The sequence below is a fragment of the Acinonyx jubatus genome, chromosome A1, assembly GCF_027475565.1.
Source record: "Acinonyx jubatus isolate Ajub_Pintada_27869175 chromosome A1, VMU_Ajub_asm_v1.0, whole genome shotgun sequence".
In the NCBI taxonomy this organism is placed as follows: domain Eukaryota; kingdom Metazoa; phylum Chordata; class Mammalia; order Carnivora; family Felidae; genus Acinonyx; species Acinonyx jubatus.
The window spans coordinates 226,822,636-226,841,147 of record NC_069380.1 but is presented as its reverse complement, the minus strand read 5'-3'; the positions used below and the strand labels follow the sequence as shown (position 1 = coordinate 226,841,147).

The window sequence follows — 18,512 nt, the reverse complement described above, 5'->3', positions numbered from 1 at the left end:
GAGGTACGACTCCGCATCTTTCTAAGGGTACAAAGGACAAGAAAATTTGGATGGATTTTAAGACTGAAATAAGTGGTTTGATAAACTCAATCATTAACGTTGAAGCTTGCTGTCTTGACCTGCTTTCCTGGAGGCAAGGCAGAGGGGACGCAGGGGCACCATGGGGATTCCGAGCTCCACCCACTCAAACACATCAGTCTATAACAAGGCTGTGGCTCTGACAGCAAGTTAAATATTAGCTTAATTGTAAATTACCCTCTATATTTAATTTCCGTACGCGGGGAGGTCATGTTTGCTGTGAGTGATGGCTTAATTTATTTTTAAGGAGAACTTGAAAGGTTTTTCTTGTGATTGTATCTGAAAACAAAGTGAATGGATCTGACTGAAGGGGCGTTCTTTGTGGAGCTAAAATTGGTAGAAAAGGAAAAAAGGAAACCCCAGCAAAAACTGTCTAGAATCAATCTTCCAGACAGAGAAAGAAATGCATCAATAAATCTTTAAATGTTTTTATCTTCCTGGGAATAATGACGTTTTTAAATGAAAATCTCTGAATTTTTCTTTTTTTTTTTTTTTAATGTCTGCTTATTTTTCAAAGAGAGCAGGGAAGGGGCAGAGAAAGAGAGGGAGACAGAGAATCCCAAGCAGGCTCCGCACTGCCAAACACTTAGCTGACTGAGTCACCCAGGTGCCCCCCAAGATCTTTGAATTCTTCTAAAGATCTTTGCTGGTACTTCTCTCTCTCTTCTCTAATACCTTACTCAGGCAAGTCACAGAGCATAACATTTGTGGCCTTGATCACTTCCTTCATGTATGCACATTTATAGGGCAGTGTGGAAGGGAGCCCGCTTTAAAGGGAAGGCATTTTAATTCAAATCCCTCCCTGCGACACCACAGAGCCCCAGCAAGGTGCAAAATCGCTCATGGTCTCATCTTCATTTTAACATGCAGATTAACATAACCTTCCTCACATGCAAATGTAAGGATCCAGGAAGATAAAAAATAAAACCTCACTAGCATTAATAATGGCATGTAAGTCTTAGCTATTATTATTACAATTATCACTATCAAAAGCAACAGTAGTAGCCATGCAAAAATGAAATATCTTAAGCTTTTTGGAGACAGAATTTCGGTCTTAGATTGAATTTCCCTCTACTGCCCTAAGTCCAGGCAGACTGATTTTTTTTTTCTTTACGAAAAAGCCCAATTTAATATCCAATAGTCTCTGGGCAACAGTTTATTAACCACGGCCAGTGCAGATGTGAACTGTACTGTCATTCAGACTCATTGTACCCAAGAATATCACACGAGACTGCCAAAGGCTTTAGTGACATCATGAAGCGTTACATCTTCAGACTGTCACTGCTCTTATCTGTATAGTAATCTACTTTAGAAAGAAAGAAAGAAAGAAAGAAAGAAAGAAAGAAAGAAGGAAGGAAGGAAGGAAGGAAGGAAGGAAGGAAGGAAGGAAGGAAGGAAGGAAGGAAGAAAGAAAATAAAAGAAAGAATCATCAAGAAAGACTGTAATGGTTCCCTGTGAGTAAACCCTGACTGGCTCCTTGTGATGATTTTGGTACAAATATTCGCAAATAACTGACTTAATAGCTAATTCCAGAACTCTCCTGTTAGCTGATCATGTCTCTTCACCTAAGGAACATCTCCTCTAACCAACAACAGAAGATTGTCCAAATCACAGCTGCACATGGAGAGCAGACTTCTCTACCCTGTTCTTTACCAGGAATTCAGTTCTTGAGAGGTCTTGCCAGGAGTCAATAGTCTGCAATGCTTTGACTCACAGTGTTTTTTTTTCTTTTCTTTCTTTTTAAAGCATCTTAAATGTGTCAGAAGATACAGGGAAAAAAGTCATGGGCCTGACTTTAAAAATTTACCCATCAATTCCCAAATACATGATTTAGCCAGGATTCATCTGGTTTTAAGTGACCTGAAGCTCAATTTGAACGAGTTTAAGCAAGAAACAATGACAAAAAAAAAAAAAAAAAAAGTAATATATTGGAATGATGCTGGGATGTTTCATTGGATTTTTCAAAAAGTTGAACCAAGCATTCTGGCTTTCTTCACAGCTCAGAAAACAAGGTCACCAATTACCCAAATTTCATCTGTTAGACCATCAGCCTCTACTCAACATGCAGCGCTGGGACAAAAAGACCCAGAGACACGTGCTGATGTGTCCGTATCTATTCAAGTCACCACTCGGGGCCATCAATCCCCTGCAGATGGCACAAACCCGGGGTATCTGGGACTGTCCTCAGAGCAGGGGCCTCGGGTGAGCCTGGCAGCCACTGCCAATGTGTCTCATCTCCTACAAGTGTACTGTAGATTCCTTTCTATGAGGCCTAAAGTGACACTGCATCATTATAAAGTCATAATGCCTAAAAAAAAAAGAAAATCCTAGCAACAAAAAGAATTGCAATTTAGTCATGCACAGAGCTAATTAGTTTAAATAATGAAATCACAAATGAGGAAAGTTAACAAGGTGAAAATGCAATTTCTCACTCATTCCTTTATGTACACAGTATAAAAAGGTAAAATTCAAGCAAACACCCAGACATCTCACATTATTGTGAATAAAGAAGATAATTTACTTGGGTTAAAGTCTTTCATAATTAAATGTGAGTATTATTGCTACTGAAATATTCACATCACGAGCTTGCAACTCTTGATCTGTCTAAATACATCAAATTTCATCTAATTTCTCTCTCCACGTACAATTCCTAACCATTGTTATTTATTTTACTACCCGTTCATTCATTCAACCTAAAATTGAATCACCATCAGCTATTAAGTTAGAAAGTACTAGAGTCTCGATAGTAGAAATTCTGTTATCAAATAGACAGTTTTGGAAAAGGCAGAAAGTAGGAGGCTTCACCAAACTTACCATTAACACTTTCTTAAATACTCCCCAAATCTGAATAAAATGGGTGCATTCCTTTCACTTACATAAAATAGCCCAATAGCAGTGAAACACCAGAACTCCTGGAATGGATTTTACATAATTAATTCAACTTTGGTGGCTAAGAATGAAATTTATTACTATTGTTACTCATATTATTAATTGACAAAATAATGTCATTTTTAAAAGTGTAACCACTGCACAAGGAATAGTTTCTACAGTCCAGGAATTGTGGAAGTCCCTTTCTCCAGTATAAAAAAGAAGGGGGATATACCTCAGAGGGGTGCAGAATCACTTTCCATAATATAATTCAAGCAGTGGCTAATATCCTTGAATTAATACTTAGGACTACCCGGAATCTCCTATCTCATTTTGTGAGAATCCTAACTGGCCTAAGATTTATGTAAACCTTGGGACCTAACGTTCTTCCAGTCCTCTTTGGCTCTGAGCTCCTGCTTCTGTAGGAAAGACCTCTCCCTTCTCTCGATTACAACAATAGACCCAGGAGCACACCAGGATGAGACACACATATTGCTTTCTCTGATTTTATCCATACTTCTTGACATCAGGCATTCACCCGTGCTGGGGCATGTGTCCATGCCTGTGGTTTCAGACGACTTTTAAATCACAGCAATACAAACGACCTGGTTATCAAGAGTTCTAGACCCATTTGTTTCTTTATTGCTTTATAAAGAGTTTCATTAAGACAAGTGACAGAGGGGGGCACCTGGTGGCTCAGGTAATGATCCCAGGGTTGTGGGATAGAGGCCCCCTGCTGTTGAGCTGCCTACTGAGCATGGAGCCTGTTGAAGATTCTATCTCTCTCTCTCCCTCTGCTCCTCTCCCCTACTCATGCACGCTCTCTCTCTAAGAAAAGAAAAAGAAAAGCGACAGGAAAAATGATCTATATATTCTTCTAGAAAGTTGAAATTTAATATAATTAAGTGTAATCAGGAGCTTCAAAATACCTCTTATCCTGTCTCTTCAGCATTACGTCGCATGTGATATCCTGACCATAAGTAAAACTCTAAAGGCTTATTTGTTATGGTTTATCTTCAGCCAAGTATCCTCTTCCTCTCTCACAAACTGCTAAGGGACCAAAGAAACCCCCAGATTTACCTTTGGGTTTCATGAATTCATCCAAAGTTTGAGATTGCATATATGTTTAATTGTCAAACAAAGACTGGTGAAGAGAAATTCATGAAGCAGATACAAACTAATTAGGGAGCACAGATTTCCATGGGGTTGCACAGTGAATTTATTAACTAACATGTTTGTACAATTTGTGTTATAATTTGCACACATTCCATCATAACTCTCATATAAGACTCTTCATTTCAGTAGATAATTAAACTTAATTTTGGAGAGATGTTACATGCCTTAAAAGGGTATGTAGTAAGAAAATGCTAGAGGAATTTGAATCAAATGTACTGATGCCAAGGATATCACTTCTACCACCATATCAAATATTGGCCTAAATCCCATATCCACTTATGAATAAATCCTCAAAACAAGATGACCCACTTTACTTCAGGAGCCACTACCAGTTTACTCTGTGCCATGGCAGAAGCTCTGAAAATTTAACTTGTCTTTGACACTGGAAGAAACGTTTTGAGCCCAGTGATGCCTACTGCCCTTTCGCCAGGTTATCAAAGGTTCATCAAATGTCTTAGCTCAAGTTTTTAACTGGACTCACTACAAAGGCAATAGTTCCTAACGCTACATATTAATAATCAGTCTGTTGATAGACACCAAATTATTTAGAAGTTATGAATACCTTAGACAACTGAGAAAAGACTCTTAGCAGATACAAAAAATCTGCATATATTTAAACTATGCCAATATTTAAAAAATAATTTGCAATATTTACCTTTAGTGATGGAATACTAATTAACAAATTTTATTTACTAACAAGTGACTACCAGACCTCAAAAACATTTAACATGTGGAGGAGACTTGAGTTCATTTAGTTAAACTTTGTATCAAACTTGAGTCCCTGACAGATATTCATTCAGATTCTCCTTCATTCTAATAACTAAAGGATTCACTATTTCTTTCTTTGAATTTCTGGGCAGTTCTGATTTTAATTGTTGTTTTAGGTAATATTACAGCACGTAGTCTTTCCAACTTTTTTCATATCCCTGTTTCCTAGGATTGCCATATCTTAGTTTCATATCCTGGTCAGAAAAAGAATAAAATAGGGGTGCCTGAGTGGCTTAGTTGGTTAAGTGTCTGACTATTGATCTCAGCTCAGGTCTTGAAATCAGGGTCATGAGTTCAAGCCCCATGTTGGGCTACGCACCGGTGCGGAGAGGAGAGGAGAGGAAAGAAGAGAAGGAAAGAGAAGAGAAAACCAAAAAGAAAAGACAAGAAGAAAAAAGAAAAACGATAATATATTTTGGGCATCCTATGGAAAGGCAATGAATGAAGTTGGCAGCAAAAGGCCCACCCAGAGCCACCCAAGGCTACAGGCATCAAATAATAGCACATTTACAAGCAGCCATGGTACATTTCTGTGCTGCCACCCACTGGTCAAAGGTCGTTCATTGTTCGTTAGCGAATTTCCCAAAAAGACAGAAAAGTGATTAGTTGTACTCCTTGGTACTTCCCTAAATTTGTCATTTGCCAGCATCATTGAGGAGATTTCTTCCATGTTTGAAAGTCTCCACCTTTTGAACCCATTCTCAGGGTAGACTTCCAATAAAATTGGTCATTAACTCTAGCAATATGAACCCCAAGCCTGACCATTTTATTTGGGCCTTCCAAATATTTCAAGAGTTACCTGTCATTGAATTATTCCTTTTCAGCTTCAAGTTGCTTAAGTTTGCAACTAAGGATCATGTCTGGTACAAAACTGAATCTGCTATCTGCCAGTTTTGATCCTTTATCCTAATTCTCTTCTCAGTTGGATAACATCTGTCTAATAAAAGTTTTCTCGTTCTCCATACCAAATATTTAGAGGCAGCTCATACCAACCTCCTTCCCGCTCCAAGACAGTTCATCAGTGTTTCTCCCATCTGACGCCCCACATCACTTGCCTTCTAGACTCTTCACAGGCCTTGGTGCTGCCCTGGGGAATGCTGGGGCTTACAACAACTCATGTTTAGGAGCTTATTGTGTCTACTCTATAAACACACTGCAAATATTTTTAAATGTATTATTTAAATATTTTAATATTTATGATCCTGTAGAATATAGAATAACATATGCTATAGAATGGTTTGCCATGTGTCACTAGGCTCTGGGCTAGCACTTCATTTCAAAGAGTGACCTCTGCCCACAGGGATAACTATAAAAAAAAAAAGACATACAAGAACAAGGATGTGGGGACGCTTCATGTGGGCAGCTCGGTAAATTAAGCTTCTGACTCTTGATATTGGCTCAGGTCATGACCCTGGGGTTGTGGGACTGAGCCCACATCAGGCTCCAAACTCAGCATGGAGTTTGCTTGGGATTCTCCCTCTCCCTCCCTCTACCCCTCCTCCACTCACATGTACTCTCTCTCTCTCTGTCTCTCTCTCTCTCTCTCTCTCTTTGCAAGGTTTTTTTTTTTAAATAAAAAAATAAAAACACTGATTGAAGAAACTGAAACCCTAACAGGTATTTTATTACAAGTAAGCAAAGCATTCAGTTTTCAGCTAAAATGGAACAGAAAAAAAACCAAAATAATAAGTCAATCAATGAACGCGTACTCTCCACACAAAGACACTGGATTCATTCTCTGTGTCGGGCACTACTGTTCTTGGGCAGCAAAGCAACAGTAAGGGGGGGAGACCCAGGCACAAACCTATTCCAGAAATTAACTGATTAGTCAGTTCTCAGAAAAAGAATTACAATTTTTATTATTACTATCATTATTTTAGTAGCAATATGCATGTAATACTAAAATATTTCATTGACATTAAATCAAGTGACAACAGCGTGAGAAGGGTTGAAAAGCTCTCAGGATGATAATTTCTTTTTTTTTTTAATGTTGATTCATTTTTGAGAGAAATAGAGAGAGAGAGAGAGAGAGAGAGCAAGAGAGCGAGTGCATGAGTGGGCGAGGGGCAGAGAGAGAGTGACAGAACCTGAAGCAGGCTGCAGGCTCCAGGCTCCAAGCTGTCAGCACAGAGCCCGATGCAGGGCTGGAACCCATGAACCAAGAGATCACGACCTGAGCCGAAGTCAGAAGCTCAACGACTGAGCCACCCAGGCAATCCTCGGTATGGTAATTTCTTATCTTGGGTCTCCATAAAGAGACCCTATTCCTGCAGTATTATTAAAGCCATGTTTTTAGAAGGCATGCCCAAAGAGGGCTGAGATGCCATTCGTGATACGTGAGGGCTCCCCAAATAGAAAGAATTTACACTCTAGATTATTAATTTTCAGCATAAACAGTCTCTCGTTTTGACAGGAGGTCTACAGAAGGTAGGCAGGTGGCTGACAAGTATTTAAGCCCGGGGTATCATTTATTCAAAGTGTCTGTGTTCACTAATGGGTGGCTCCGGACACAGCCGATCTCTTGTCTGGGCAGAGGTGAGAGTACCGGTGCTGACCTACAGGACCACAACGGCACTTTAAAAGTTTCACAACAACTCAAAGATTGAAATGCCCTTGGATGACACCTCGGAGTTCTGCTTCCCAAAACAGGGCAGACAGCAGCACCAAATTGCACGCGGGATTGCTCATCTTTGCCTACAACTATGACATGATCTTAGATTGAATTCAATGTAATCCTAATTTTTTTTTAATTTTTTTTTAACGTTTATTTTTGAGACAGAGAGAGACAGAGCATGAACGGGGGAGGGGCAGAGAGAGAGGGAGCCACAGAATCGGAAACAGGCTCTGGGCTATGAGCCATCAGCCCAGAACCCGATGTGGCGCTCGAACTCACGGACCACGAGATCGTGACCTGAGCTTAACCGACTGAGCCACCCAGGCGCGCCCCAATGTAATTCTAACTTTTAATTCTGAACATAACTCCTGCACCTAGCAGACCCTCCAGGATACCCGTCTAAGCTGTAAAATGCACCCCCAGGTAACCATCTATTGACTGCTGAATGCAGCTCTTTAGAACTGGCTACTAAATGCTAAGGATTACCTGTCCTAAGCGACTTTTGTTTGTTTGTTTTGGTCTTGTTGAGTCCTTCTGTCTCCTAGTAATTAGGCAAGTGGTCCAGCTACTTCTGGAGACGCTGTGAAGAATGTGAAAATCAGAACTTGTCATTATCAAGGAGGAGGATGCTGATCTTCAGTTTTTTTACGGCAGCAGGCCATGGAGCCAGCTCATTTAGAGCCTGGGGCATGAACCTGCACATTTTCCTTTAATGACTGCAGCTGAATGACAGCAACTTGAACATGATCGATGGGCTGCCGCGGGCGTGTTTACCTGTGTCACTGATGCATGCTAGAGAAAACTTCCGTCCACACCACTGATTCTTGGAAACAGGAATGTTCAATGAAAAGAAAGCCGTGGTATTGAGCTCACAGTTCTTGTTTCATACCACATTTTCTCTACACACATTAACAATGAGGTGCGTAAATTCCTTGAATTTTTTTTTTAACATTTATTTTTGGGAGACTGAGAGAGACAGAGCGTGAGTGAGGAGAGGAAGAGAGAGAGAGGGAGAGACACAGAATCCGAAGCAGGCTCCAGGCTCTGAGCTGTCAGCACAGAGCCTGTCAAGGGGTTCGAATCCACGAACCGTGAGATTATGACCTGAGCCCAAGTCGGACGCTTAACCAACTGAGCCACCTAGGCGTGTGAATTCCTTTTGTTTAGAATCTCATTCATGATTCCTTCAGATTGCAAAAATATATTGCAGATCAAATTGATGTGAAGTTATCTGCCTCTCTTTTCCTAGTTAAATGAGAGCAAGGCAGGCAGGGGCATCATTTAACCTGACCTCAGCAAACTTTGGCCATAGAGAAATATTTTTTGGGGAGAAATATTAGACAATATATTGAAGCTCATTATTATACCTGAATTGAGAGAGAATGCAGTACAGTGAAAAGAGCACTGGATTCAGAATAAAACAAGCTAATTTTCTCATTTCAATTCTATGGCAATTTCTTATATGGCTTTAGGTAAGCAAATTAAATACCATTTTAAAGTGAGTTTCTTTGGTCACCAACAGAAGACACTGGATGAAATAATTACTAGAGTAACAGTCATTACTTATAGATCTCATGAAATAAGTTCTACATAAAGAGTTAACAGAAGTATGTCATTTATATTTTATAAAAAATATGTACATTTTAATGAAATGCAGTGTCTAACCTTTTAAAAACTTTTTTGTGATTTTGAGATACTATTTAACAATGTTTTCTTGTCCTATAGTATTTTATATGTTTATCTTTACTGTTTCCACCATATTTGGTTCAGTTGTTCTGAATACTGAACATGTTTCCCCCATTTATTCCCTCTAGAATATTCTGCTTGTTAATTTCCTACTTTGCAAACCCTGTACAAGGGCACTGACTAATACCCCTGGAGCTCCTGCTTTGTAAGTCCTGCCTTTGGCTCTTATCAGTAACTAATTATGACATATTTTCCCAGTGAGTTTGTACGGGTCTTTAAAGTCTTTCTCAAAACTTTGCTCCAGGCAGGTTCTGTCAAAGTAGACCCAATGATTTATGTACAAGGAAGTGTGACATGGCATTTTTGTTTCATTCTGAGAAAATTGAATCAACCTAGGAGATCAACAAAGATGGAAAGGTTCAATAAAATTATAATGTTAACTCACAGTGTATCTGTTTAGGTTTTAATACAATAGTGATATGAAAAATAGTCTTACTATAATATTAAGTATACGAGGAAGTATAAAAAATTTATAAAGGAAAATAAAAATGTTGTATAAATAATTATATATTCATATAAAAATCTTAGAAGGGCCCTTCCCAAATATTTGCAACAATCTCTAGCTGCAATATGACTCCCAAATAAAATTTTTATCTTCATTCCTTTCTGAGTTTTTAAACTTTTTTACAATGTGTATGAATTACTTTATAATGGAAAATTCATAGAAACTTTATAAAATATCATATTAAAATGTTCAATGTGATTTCACATATGAATATTTAGCAATGAATTCTAATGATAAATATAAAAGAGGCATTAGAAAGGCACTATAATGTCATGTTACAAAACCCCACATATTAAAAGCTTGCCTTCTTTTTTTAAATTTTTCTTAATGTTTTTATTTATTTTTGAGACAGAGAGAGACAGAGCATGAGCAGGGGAGGGGCAGAGAGAGAGGGAGACACAGAATCTGAAGCAGGCTCCAGGCTCCCAGCTGTCAGCACAGAGCCCAACGTGGGGCTCGAACTCACAGACTGTGAGATCATGACCTGAGCTGAAGTCGGACGCCTTACCGACTGAGCCACCCAGGCGCCCCTAAGAGCTTATCTTCTAATTTAGCATATAAAAGCTTAGTCCATTTTTACTTTTCCCATCATAGCCTCCAGTCCCTGAAAAACCCAACTCCTAATAGCTTCAAAGGGAACAGAACAGACAGCATCCAAACGAATTAATTCTTAGAATTTGGGGTGATTAAAAAGGTAGATAAGTATACGTGTGTCTTGAGAAGCGTTACAAAGTCAAATTTTAAGGGAAAAATTCAAAATAACTTACAGGCAAGAACAGAATATACACAAAAGAGCATGGCAGGCAGGAGGAGGAAGGGAGGGAGATGACCCATCCACATTTCCAGAATATTCACCAGTGACTAGAACTCCTAGCGCCAACTCCCAAGACCTTAGACAAGCGGTTTAGGACACTCGTTGCTCCGCTCTCTCAGGCTTCAGTCATCATTTTTGCGATGTAACAGATCCAGGATCCACAAAGAAATAGACTGTTTCATACCCAGCAAGTTCCATTAACCCCCTGCCACCTGACCACTCCCCTTCCTTCCTACCTGGAGCTCCACACTGCTACATACACCACTTAATTTCCTTCTTTAGGTTGCTGCGAATCTAAACACCTAGTCTGGTCAGCCTGTCTGCACCATGTCTGTGCATGTGATATCCATCCACAAGGCTTTCTGATCCTTGCTGACTCCAGGATCTGTCCTTCCTTCTTCCAAACCACACCCTCTACCAGGACCCAGATCTGTAGACTCCTGGCTTGCAACTTCATAGCGCAGTTCACATCTCGAAAAAGGTCATGACTGTTCCTACCATGGTTTATGTTCTAACAATGAAAGCAAGGGGGAAAATGTGCTTTCTCCCCCCATTTTCAATCTACATCTGACTTGAAACGAAATAAATTCAAAATCATCGAGCAATTCTCATTTTAATTTTAATATATGGAAAGAGTTCCACTTGTGGCACTTTGATACATAGAATTCTTTTTTCTCTGACTACATGAATATAAAGTTCACTAGTCTTTGCAGATAATCCTTCCCTATCTTCTTGACCTTTCCTAAAGGTGTTTTAATTTCCTCTTTTTCATGGATGATAATTGTGTCATTACTTTCATAAGATGCTTTCCCAAGACATAGTTTGGAAAGTGATTAATCATCACAGGTCATTTTTCACATCATGTTATCAGAAACTACTGTTCCACATTACAGTAACACTACCAATGCTGAAAGACTTGGCAATGACATGTGGCACAGAACAAAGACTAATTAAAGGAGGATTTTATAATGTGCTCTTTCCCAGTCATATGCTTTTTATACAGAGCTAATGGAATTTAAAAATTATAAATAGAGGCGCCTGGGTGGCTCAGTCAGTTGATCGTCCGACTTCGGCTCAGGTCATGACCTCGCAGTTCGTGAGTTCGAGCCCCGTGTCGGGCTCTGTGCTGACAGCTCGGAGCCTGGAGCCTGCTTCTGATTCTGTGTCTCCCTCTCTCACTACCCCTCCCCCACTCTCTCGCTCTCTTTCAAAAATAAATACACATTAAAAAAATTTTTTTTAATTATAAATAAAAGAAACTAAATAAAAATAAAGGCATGCTATCCTCACCATGAGTCAATGTAAAATATCAAGATTTCTTTAGATTCTGTGTAAGAAGAATGTTTTAAAATGCTTGTTTCGTGCCTTCACAGGACATTACCATGTATAAAGTACTCTGTGCAGTAGCTTTGCCCATAGTGGGAGGTCAGAAGTGTCTTCACTCCTACTTTCCCCTCTATTAAAAATAATAACAAAAGTGATTAAAAGCAAGAAATCTTCTGTTTTGCCACCTAGAAAATAATCAGTATTTGAAATAATGGTACCAAAAATTTCCTCTAAAATCAAGAACATGATTGCAATCCTTGTGCAAAGTAAAAACAAAAAACAAAAAACAAAACAAAAAAATAAACAAGAGAAATTACTGTAGCAATAGTGTCTAGGGTTATAAATACTGTCAAGTTAAGGAATGTTCTTATTAGTATAAATTACTTGGAGTTTTTAAGTAAATTGACTAGAGAGTTTCCTTAAATTTTTGTCTATAAGTTTTTAAATATTTTATACATTTCTATATATGTTTGTCTTCTAACTTCACTGCTAAATAGTAGAAGTCAGAGTTCAGATTTGTGTATCACCCAGGGAAGGTTAGTTCTAAGCACAGTGTTGGCATTTGATAAACACTACTGAAAAATACAATGAAATGTGACACTGGCATATACTGTTACATGCCTACAATTTCTATGTAACCTATTCATTTTTAAATGTACTTCACTCGTTGAATGATTACAAAAAACACATTTATCTGAGTCATAATTTACAAAGATCAATGAACTATATGAGTTCTAAAGGTCTTTAAAATGCCCCGTAATTTTCTAGCTTATACAAGAAGACTATTTGGATGCCAGCGTTGGAATTGTGTGATGATCAAATGAAACAACAGTTACCTGAAGGAAAAGAAATATTCTTTCAAAATGAATATATTTTTAGGAAAGTCATGGTTTTCTTAAGAGCACAGGAGTCCATGTTGATTTAAGGCAAAATACAAAGACAAGGTTACATAGTGTAAACGAATATAAATTCTTATCTAATTGTGTAGACCAGCACTGTGACAATTAAAAACAATGAAAACACATGGGCAAACACCAGGACTACTACTCTTAGGCAACCACAAGCGAACATTATTGTGCGTCTCACAGTCACACCCCTCCACGTGGGTGACGCGAGCACTGTCCCTTCTCCTGGAGACCACTGTCCTGGCATTGTCATGACTCCCCACCACCTTTCCCAGAGTCAAAAAAATTTTGCTCTCTTTTCTCATTTTGATCTCATCTCAAAGAGTCACAACCTAGGTCTAAACATTAACAATCATGACTTTCTAATTCTTGATTTTGAGCACACAGCTCTCAAGCTATCACCATCTGCACACTCACTGCGAATGCATTGTCACTAACAATTTCTCTTTCCCCGCTTCCACTCTATGTCACTTCCAAGATCCATCATTATAATGGCTGTCTTGCATCCCTCATCTCCAATGCCTCCCCTCCCCACCTCTGCTTAGCCCAGCTCACTCCAAACAAGTCCAACTCAAGCAAGATGACTGTGCTCATCTGAAGAGAGGGGAAGAAATACCGCAGTTTCCAACACCAAGCCATCGGGTGACCTGAGACCATGTACTTTGCCTCTTTTCCATTCTCATTGATGAACTGTCTTTGTTCCAAAAGCCATTCTTTTCTCTGATGCACTAGATCCATTCACTCTCATCTACCCAGTAACTTTTCTCCCTGTTATTTCCCCCCCTTTCAAGCGTCATAAATTTCACTTTCTATAAGTCACTGCCATCATCATAGGGATACCTACCATCCTTAAAAAAGAATCCCTTCATTGTTCTCACCCCTTTAAGACACCCCACGTTTGGGGCTGCTATATATAATGAATGGCTATCAATCACCCCCTCTAAGTTATGTATCCAAATCACATGAACGAAGTCATCACATGCTTGTCCTCCACCCACCCCCCCCTCCTCTTCTGATGAAGAACACTTGTTTACAGGAGAGGAAATAGGAATTAGGTCCCTCCCTCTTAATGCCCCATAGAGAAACTTGATAACTTGGAAATGAGACAGATGTGTCTGAAATACAGAAAATTACCCATAGGGTATAACATAAATCATGGTTCTATTTATGTTAATATGAAAGTGTAAAATTTACCAGCTAAAAGCAATCAAGATGGGAAATTAGAACAAAGAAATAAATCAATGAACACCTTTTCATGGAGTAACCCATGACTGCTTGGGTTCAAGGTCTCTAGGACTCAGATTACAAATATCTTAGTCATGCCATACATGTCATGTGGACACATTTCATGACATAGGGCTTGGCATGACTTAAGTTCATTCTATGGTTATAAACCAGAATTTATTTCTATGCAATGTTAACTGCCTGTCTAAAAACTTACATTATTACTCTCCATAACAACTTATTCCAATAAACTGTCAAACTGAGTGTTCTTTATACATGTATTTCTTTCGTTATTGTACTTTGCATATATAAAGTGCTCAATACATTTAATGAATGAGTAAATAAATTATGAAACCTATCACTTGGCAGTGAGCTCAGAACATATGCCTGCTGTGATAAAGAATGACTTCTCTCCTGCAGAGCTGATGTCCAAGGAGACAGCACTGGGGTAGCACATAAGAGTGATGCCATAAAATTTCTTCCTTCAAACTTTCTAACTTAATAAATAGGACTTTTGGTCAGGAAAGCTATTTCCCATTAGCACCAAAGAGGACCAGGCAAGCAATAGTCAAATGAACATATTTATAAATGTTATGTACATAATTATTAAAAATCATAAAAGACACTTAATGGCCAAAGTCAGTTTTCTTTCATCTCAGCTAATTTTTTTTTCAGATATATTTAACTTAGCTTTGGCTCCATAGATAATAGCCTAGACCTCAGGAAAAGAAATGATGCAAACCTTAAAAATAATTTAGGACGAAAATCTTCAGTGAAGAAAACAATTGCTTGTTTGCACCAGGCCACCCAAGGAAGTCCATGGACCTGGCTGCTGGTGGATCTGGCCTTAACATGGGCACATGCTGCCCACAGGACCTGATGATGCCTGAGCCTCTGATGCGGAGGCTTCCAGATCCTCTACTCGGCTTCCAGGACAGATTCTCACACCTGTTCACATTAGTTTCCTGCCACAAAGAATCTAACCTTTGCCATCCAAAAATGAATGCTGGACTTACTTTAATTATTTGAAAAAACTCTTCACAATAAGTTTTTATTAAATCCTCATCAAGGATTTGGAGAGGCCATGTTATTTATAGCAATGTATTTTTGCTTCAAGCAGCTTATCCACTCTCTCGACTACAAACATCACTATCTCAGCAGAAGTAGCAACTCCTAGTATCCAACTAATATCTATTCCAATCTCCCAATTCTCTCATTTTTGATTGTCTTCCCTATACTCTACCTCCATCTAATCGGAAACACATATGGCAACCAATGTTGATAGTTTGATTTATTTCCTCCTACACTTTTCTAGATGTTCATAAACATAAACAAAAATATTTATTATGTTGTTTTTTAAAGTCTTCATGCAATTTTTCAAAGATATAATATATAGCTCCAACTCATTTTATTAATAACTACATAAAAAGGATATAGCTTTTATATAAAAAATACACCTTGGGGAAACTGGGTGGCTCAGTTGGTTAAGCATCCGACTTCGACTTCGGCTCAGGTCATGATCTCGCGGTTCATGAGTTTGAGCCGCGCATCGGGCTCTGTACTGATAGCTCAGAGCGTGGAACCTGCTTCGGATTCTGTGTCTCTCTCTCTCTCTCTCTCTCTCTGCCCCTCCTCCAGTCACTCGTGCTCTCTCACACTCTCTCTCAAAAATAAACATTAAAAAAGATACACCTTGCTTTTCAACTTATCATTATTGTTCTATTTTTTCTATCCTAGATAATTTTTCAATAAACACCCATATACATAAAACCTTATGATCTAGGTCACCCATTTCTATACTATCTATGTCTAGGCACGACAAATCAAAGGCTACTGACACTATAAATGCCAATTCATAGCAACATTTCATTTTAAACAAAGGTTACAGCAATACACATTTCCATATGAAGTGACAAAGAATGTGAATTTCCTCAAACCTTAACCCTTAGGTAGATTACAATATATACTATTTTTTAATGTTTGTCTGTTTGGTAGATTAAAGAAAATCATTTCTATCTTGAATTTTATATCCCTGATGAGTAGAGTATAAAACATTTACATGTATTCATTGGTCTTTTGCATTTTTCTTCTGTGAATTGTTGTTCATATTTTTTGCCTAGTTTTCTATTCTGTATTTCTTTTTCTCTCATCAACATTAGGAAGCATTAATATACTAACTGTATCAACACTTCATCATATTTTTGGCACATATTTTCTCTTGGCCTATTTTTTCTACGATTTTATGTTGAATGTGTCCTTGTGTTTCTGAACCCTCAGTTATGTCCTACAGAGAGAACATTTTGGACCCACTGGATACTATAGTGATGAGTATGTTTGGTAAGGTAAAATCTCTCTACCAAAAATTTCCTTGTAACTCTCGTATACTTATCCTTCCCATGTAATTTTTACAATAGTTTATCCCAGTTTGTCAAAGAGACAATCAGCCATAAGATCCTTATTACCATAGCCTAAAGTTTATACCTTTATTTGGGAGAAAGTGATATTATTATGGATCATAGCATACCTTGCCATTTATTCCTAATTACTTTATGTCTTCTGATAAAATGCTATACTTTTCATCAGACAGGTCTTGTCATTTTCTTGTTCAGTTTATTCCTCCTGTTTTATATTTTGTCACTAGTCCAATGTTACTGGCCCAAAGACTTCCAGATCATACCTGAGTAAGAAACCGTGGCATAGACCAACTTTAACAAAGCACTATCTTGAGTATGGGAACTGGCATGAACCTTCGTTCCTTTCTTCAATTACTCCTTAAAAAGAGTCAGCACGCTCATGAGTGTGCTTTTGGTAGCAAACTCATCAAGGAATACGGCCTGTGCCTCAATTTCCTGCTTACAGACCATTTTCAAAAACCAGATTATCCAATTACTCTATTCAACTTTGCTTCGTGTACCCACTTAGTCATACACTTCCTGACCCGAGGGCACATTTTGACTGAGAGCATCATCGATCCCTTCTGTCAATGGATCTTTCCTCAGCTACTCTATTGATAGCCTGGCCACTTCTGCTGCTTATTCAGCATCCCTGAATCATATAAACCAAACACAGGATGCTTTTTCAATTTCTTTAAAAAATTATGATTTATATTCTAGCACATGCTAAAAGAAGTGAGAAAAAAATCTTGGTTTTCCAGCTTTCTTTGATTATTTGCCACCCTTTATTTACAAGAAACATACCTTTTCTGAAACAGTTTTTTTGTTGTTGTTGTTTTTTTAATCTAAGACTTCAGACTTTATTTACTTATTCATTTTAAGGCAAAGTAATGTCGGAGGAAGTAAGCATTCAGATTTTAATTAGTTTTATAGGGAAAGTTCTAAAACACATTTCTTCCAGATCTATCTCAGAGATACTGGAAAGATGAATTCGCCTTGACCCAACACAGAATTCATCTGCTGTCACACATACTAATTTTTTACACTTGTGGATATATTTTGATTGTTGATTAGACTTTATCTTTTCTAAAGACCAATTATTTGGCCTCAGCATTTAGCAGTATTAAATAAAAGGTCCATCACCAAATCTTCCAAAACTTCACCCATATAGGGAATTTTGACTGTCAAGTGTTTTTGTTTGTTTGTTTGTTTGTTTTTTACCCCCTGTGGAATATTTCTCAACGAAAAGTGCCTAAATCATGAAGAAAAACATAAAACATATTAATCCACTCTCCAATGGCAATTATAACCCAATTTTAATATTTTTATACTAGAAACCAACATTTGGCCAGAAAATCGTAAGTTTCTTCCAATGTAGCTGAGTCATCATGGGTTTATCTCAAAGAACAAGTTCTAAAGTGCTCCCATAAGTAGGTCACAAAAGTGGAATGTTTCTACCTGTTCTTTGACCGAGGCGAGGATGGCGGAGGTGGTTTCCGTTTCTGAGCCATCCCCATTGGAGGTGGTCAGGCCAGGGCTCAGGGAGCTGGTCTTCTCTGAGGTTGACGAAGGCTGGTCTGGGACAGGCATAGCTCCTGCAATGCAGAGGGACATGTTTAATGCAATGTGAGATGTCGCCATGGCAAACAGATACAACTGTCAGGAACCTTAAGCATTCCCCTTGGGAAAAATGAAAATTATGAACTACAGAGAAGGCACATGACATCATTATAGAGTAGGAAACAATACAGGTAAACAGAATCGTTTCTCCTTTATCACTCCAACCAAATTCTTAGATACACTCACAATTTTCTGTTTTGTATTTGAAGTAAGCGGAAGAAGAAATAATAAGAAGCAAAAAAAAAAGAAAAAAAAGAAGAAAGAAAAAAAAGAGTAAAGAAATGAAGTACTGAGTCTTTTAAAAAAAAAAAAAGCCAGCTGATCTACTATTTTATTTCTGTTTTACATAATTTTATTGCTTGTGTATTGGTGTATTTCCATCTCAAAGAAAATCTATTCAATATTCCCCTTTATAAGGAAATCACAAAAATAAATGATCAATAATTTAGAAATAATTAAGGGAATTCATGAATT

At 38.1% G+C, this 18,512-nt stretch overlaps 1 protein-coding gene across 3 annotated transcripts in view; it reads right to left on the bottom strand.

Moving 5' to 3' along the window:
• Positions 1-18,512, bottom strand: part of CTNND2 (catenin delta 2) — a 933,243-nt gene that overhangs the window by 756,231 nt on the left and 158,500 nt on the right. For all 3 annotated transcript variants that reach the window (XM_053202070.1, XM_053202078.1, XM_053202077.1), the window contains exon 2: positions 17,877-18,013. In XM_053202070.1, coding sequence (XP_053058045.1) covers positions 17,877-18,013 — 137 coding nt within the window. The remainder of the gene's footprint in view (positions 1-17,876; positions 18,014-18,512) is intronic.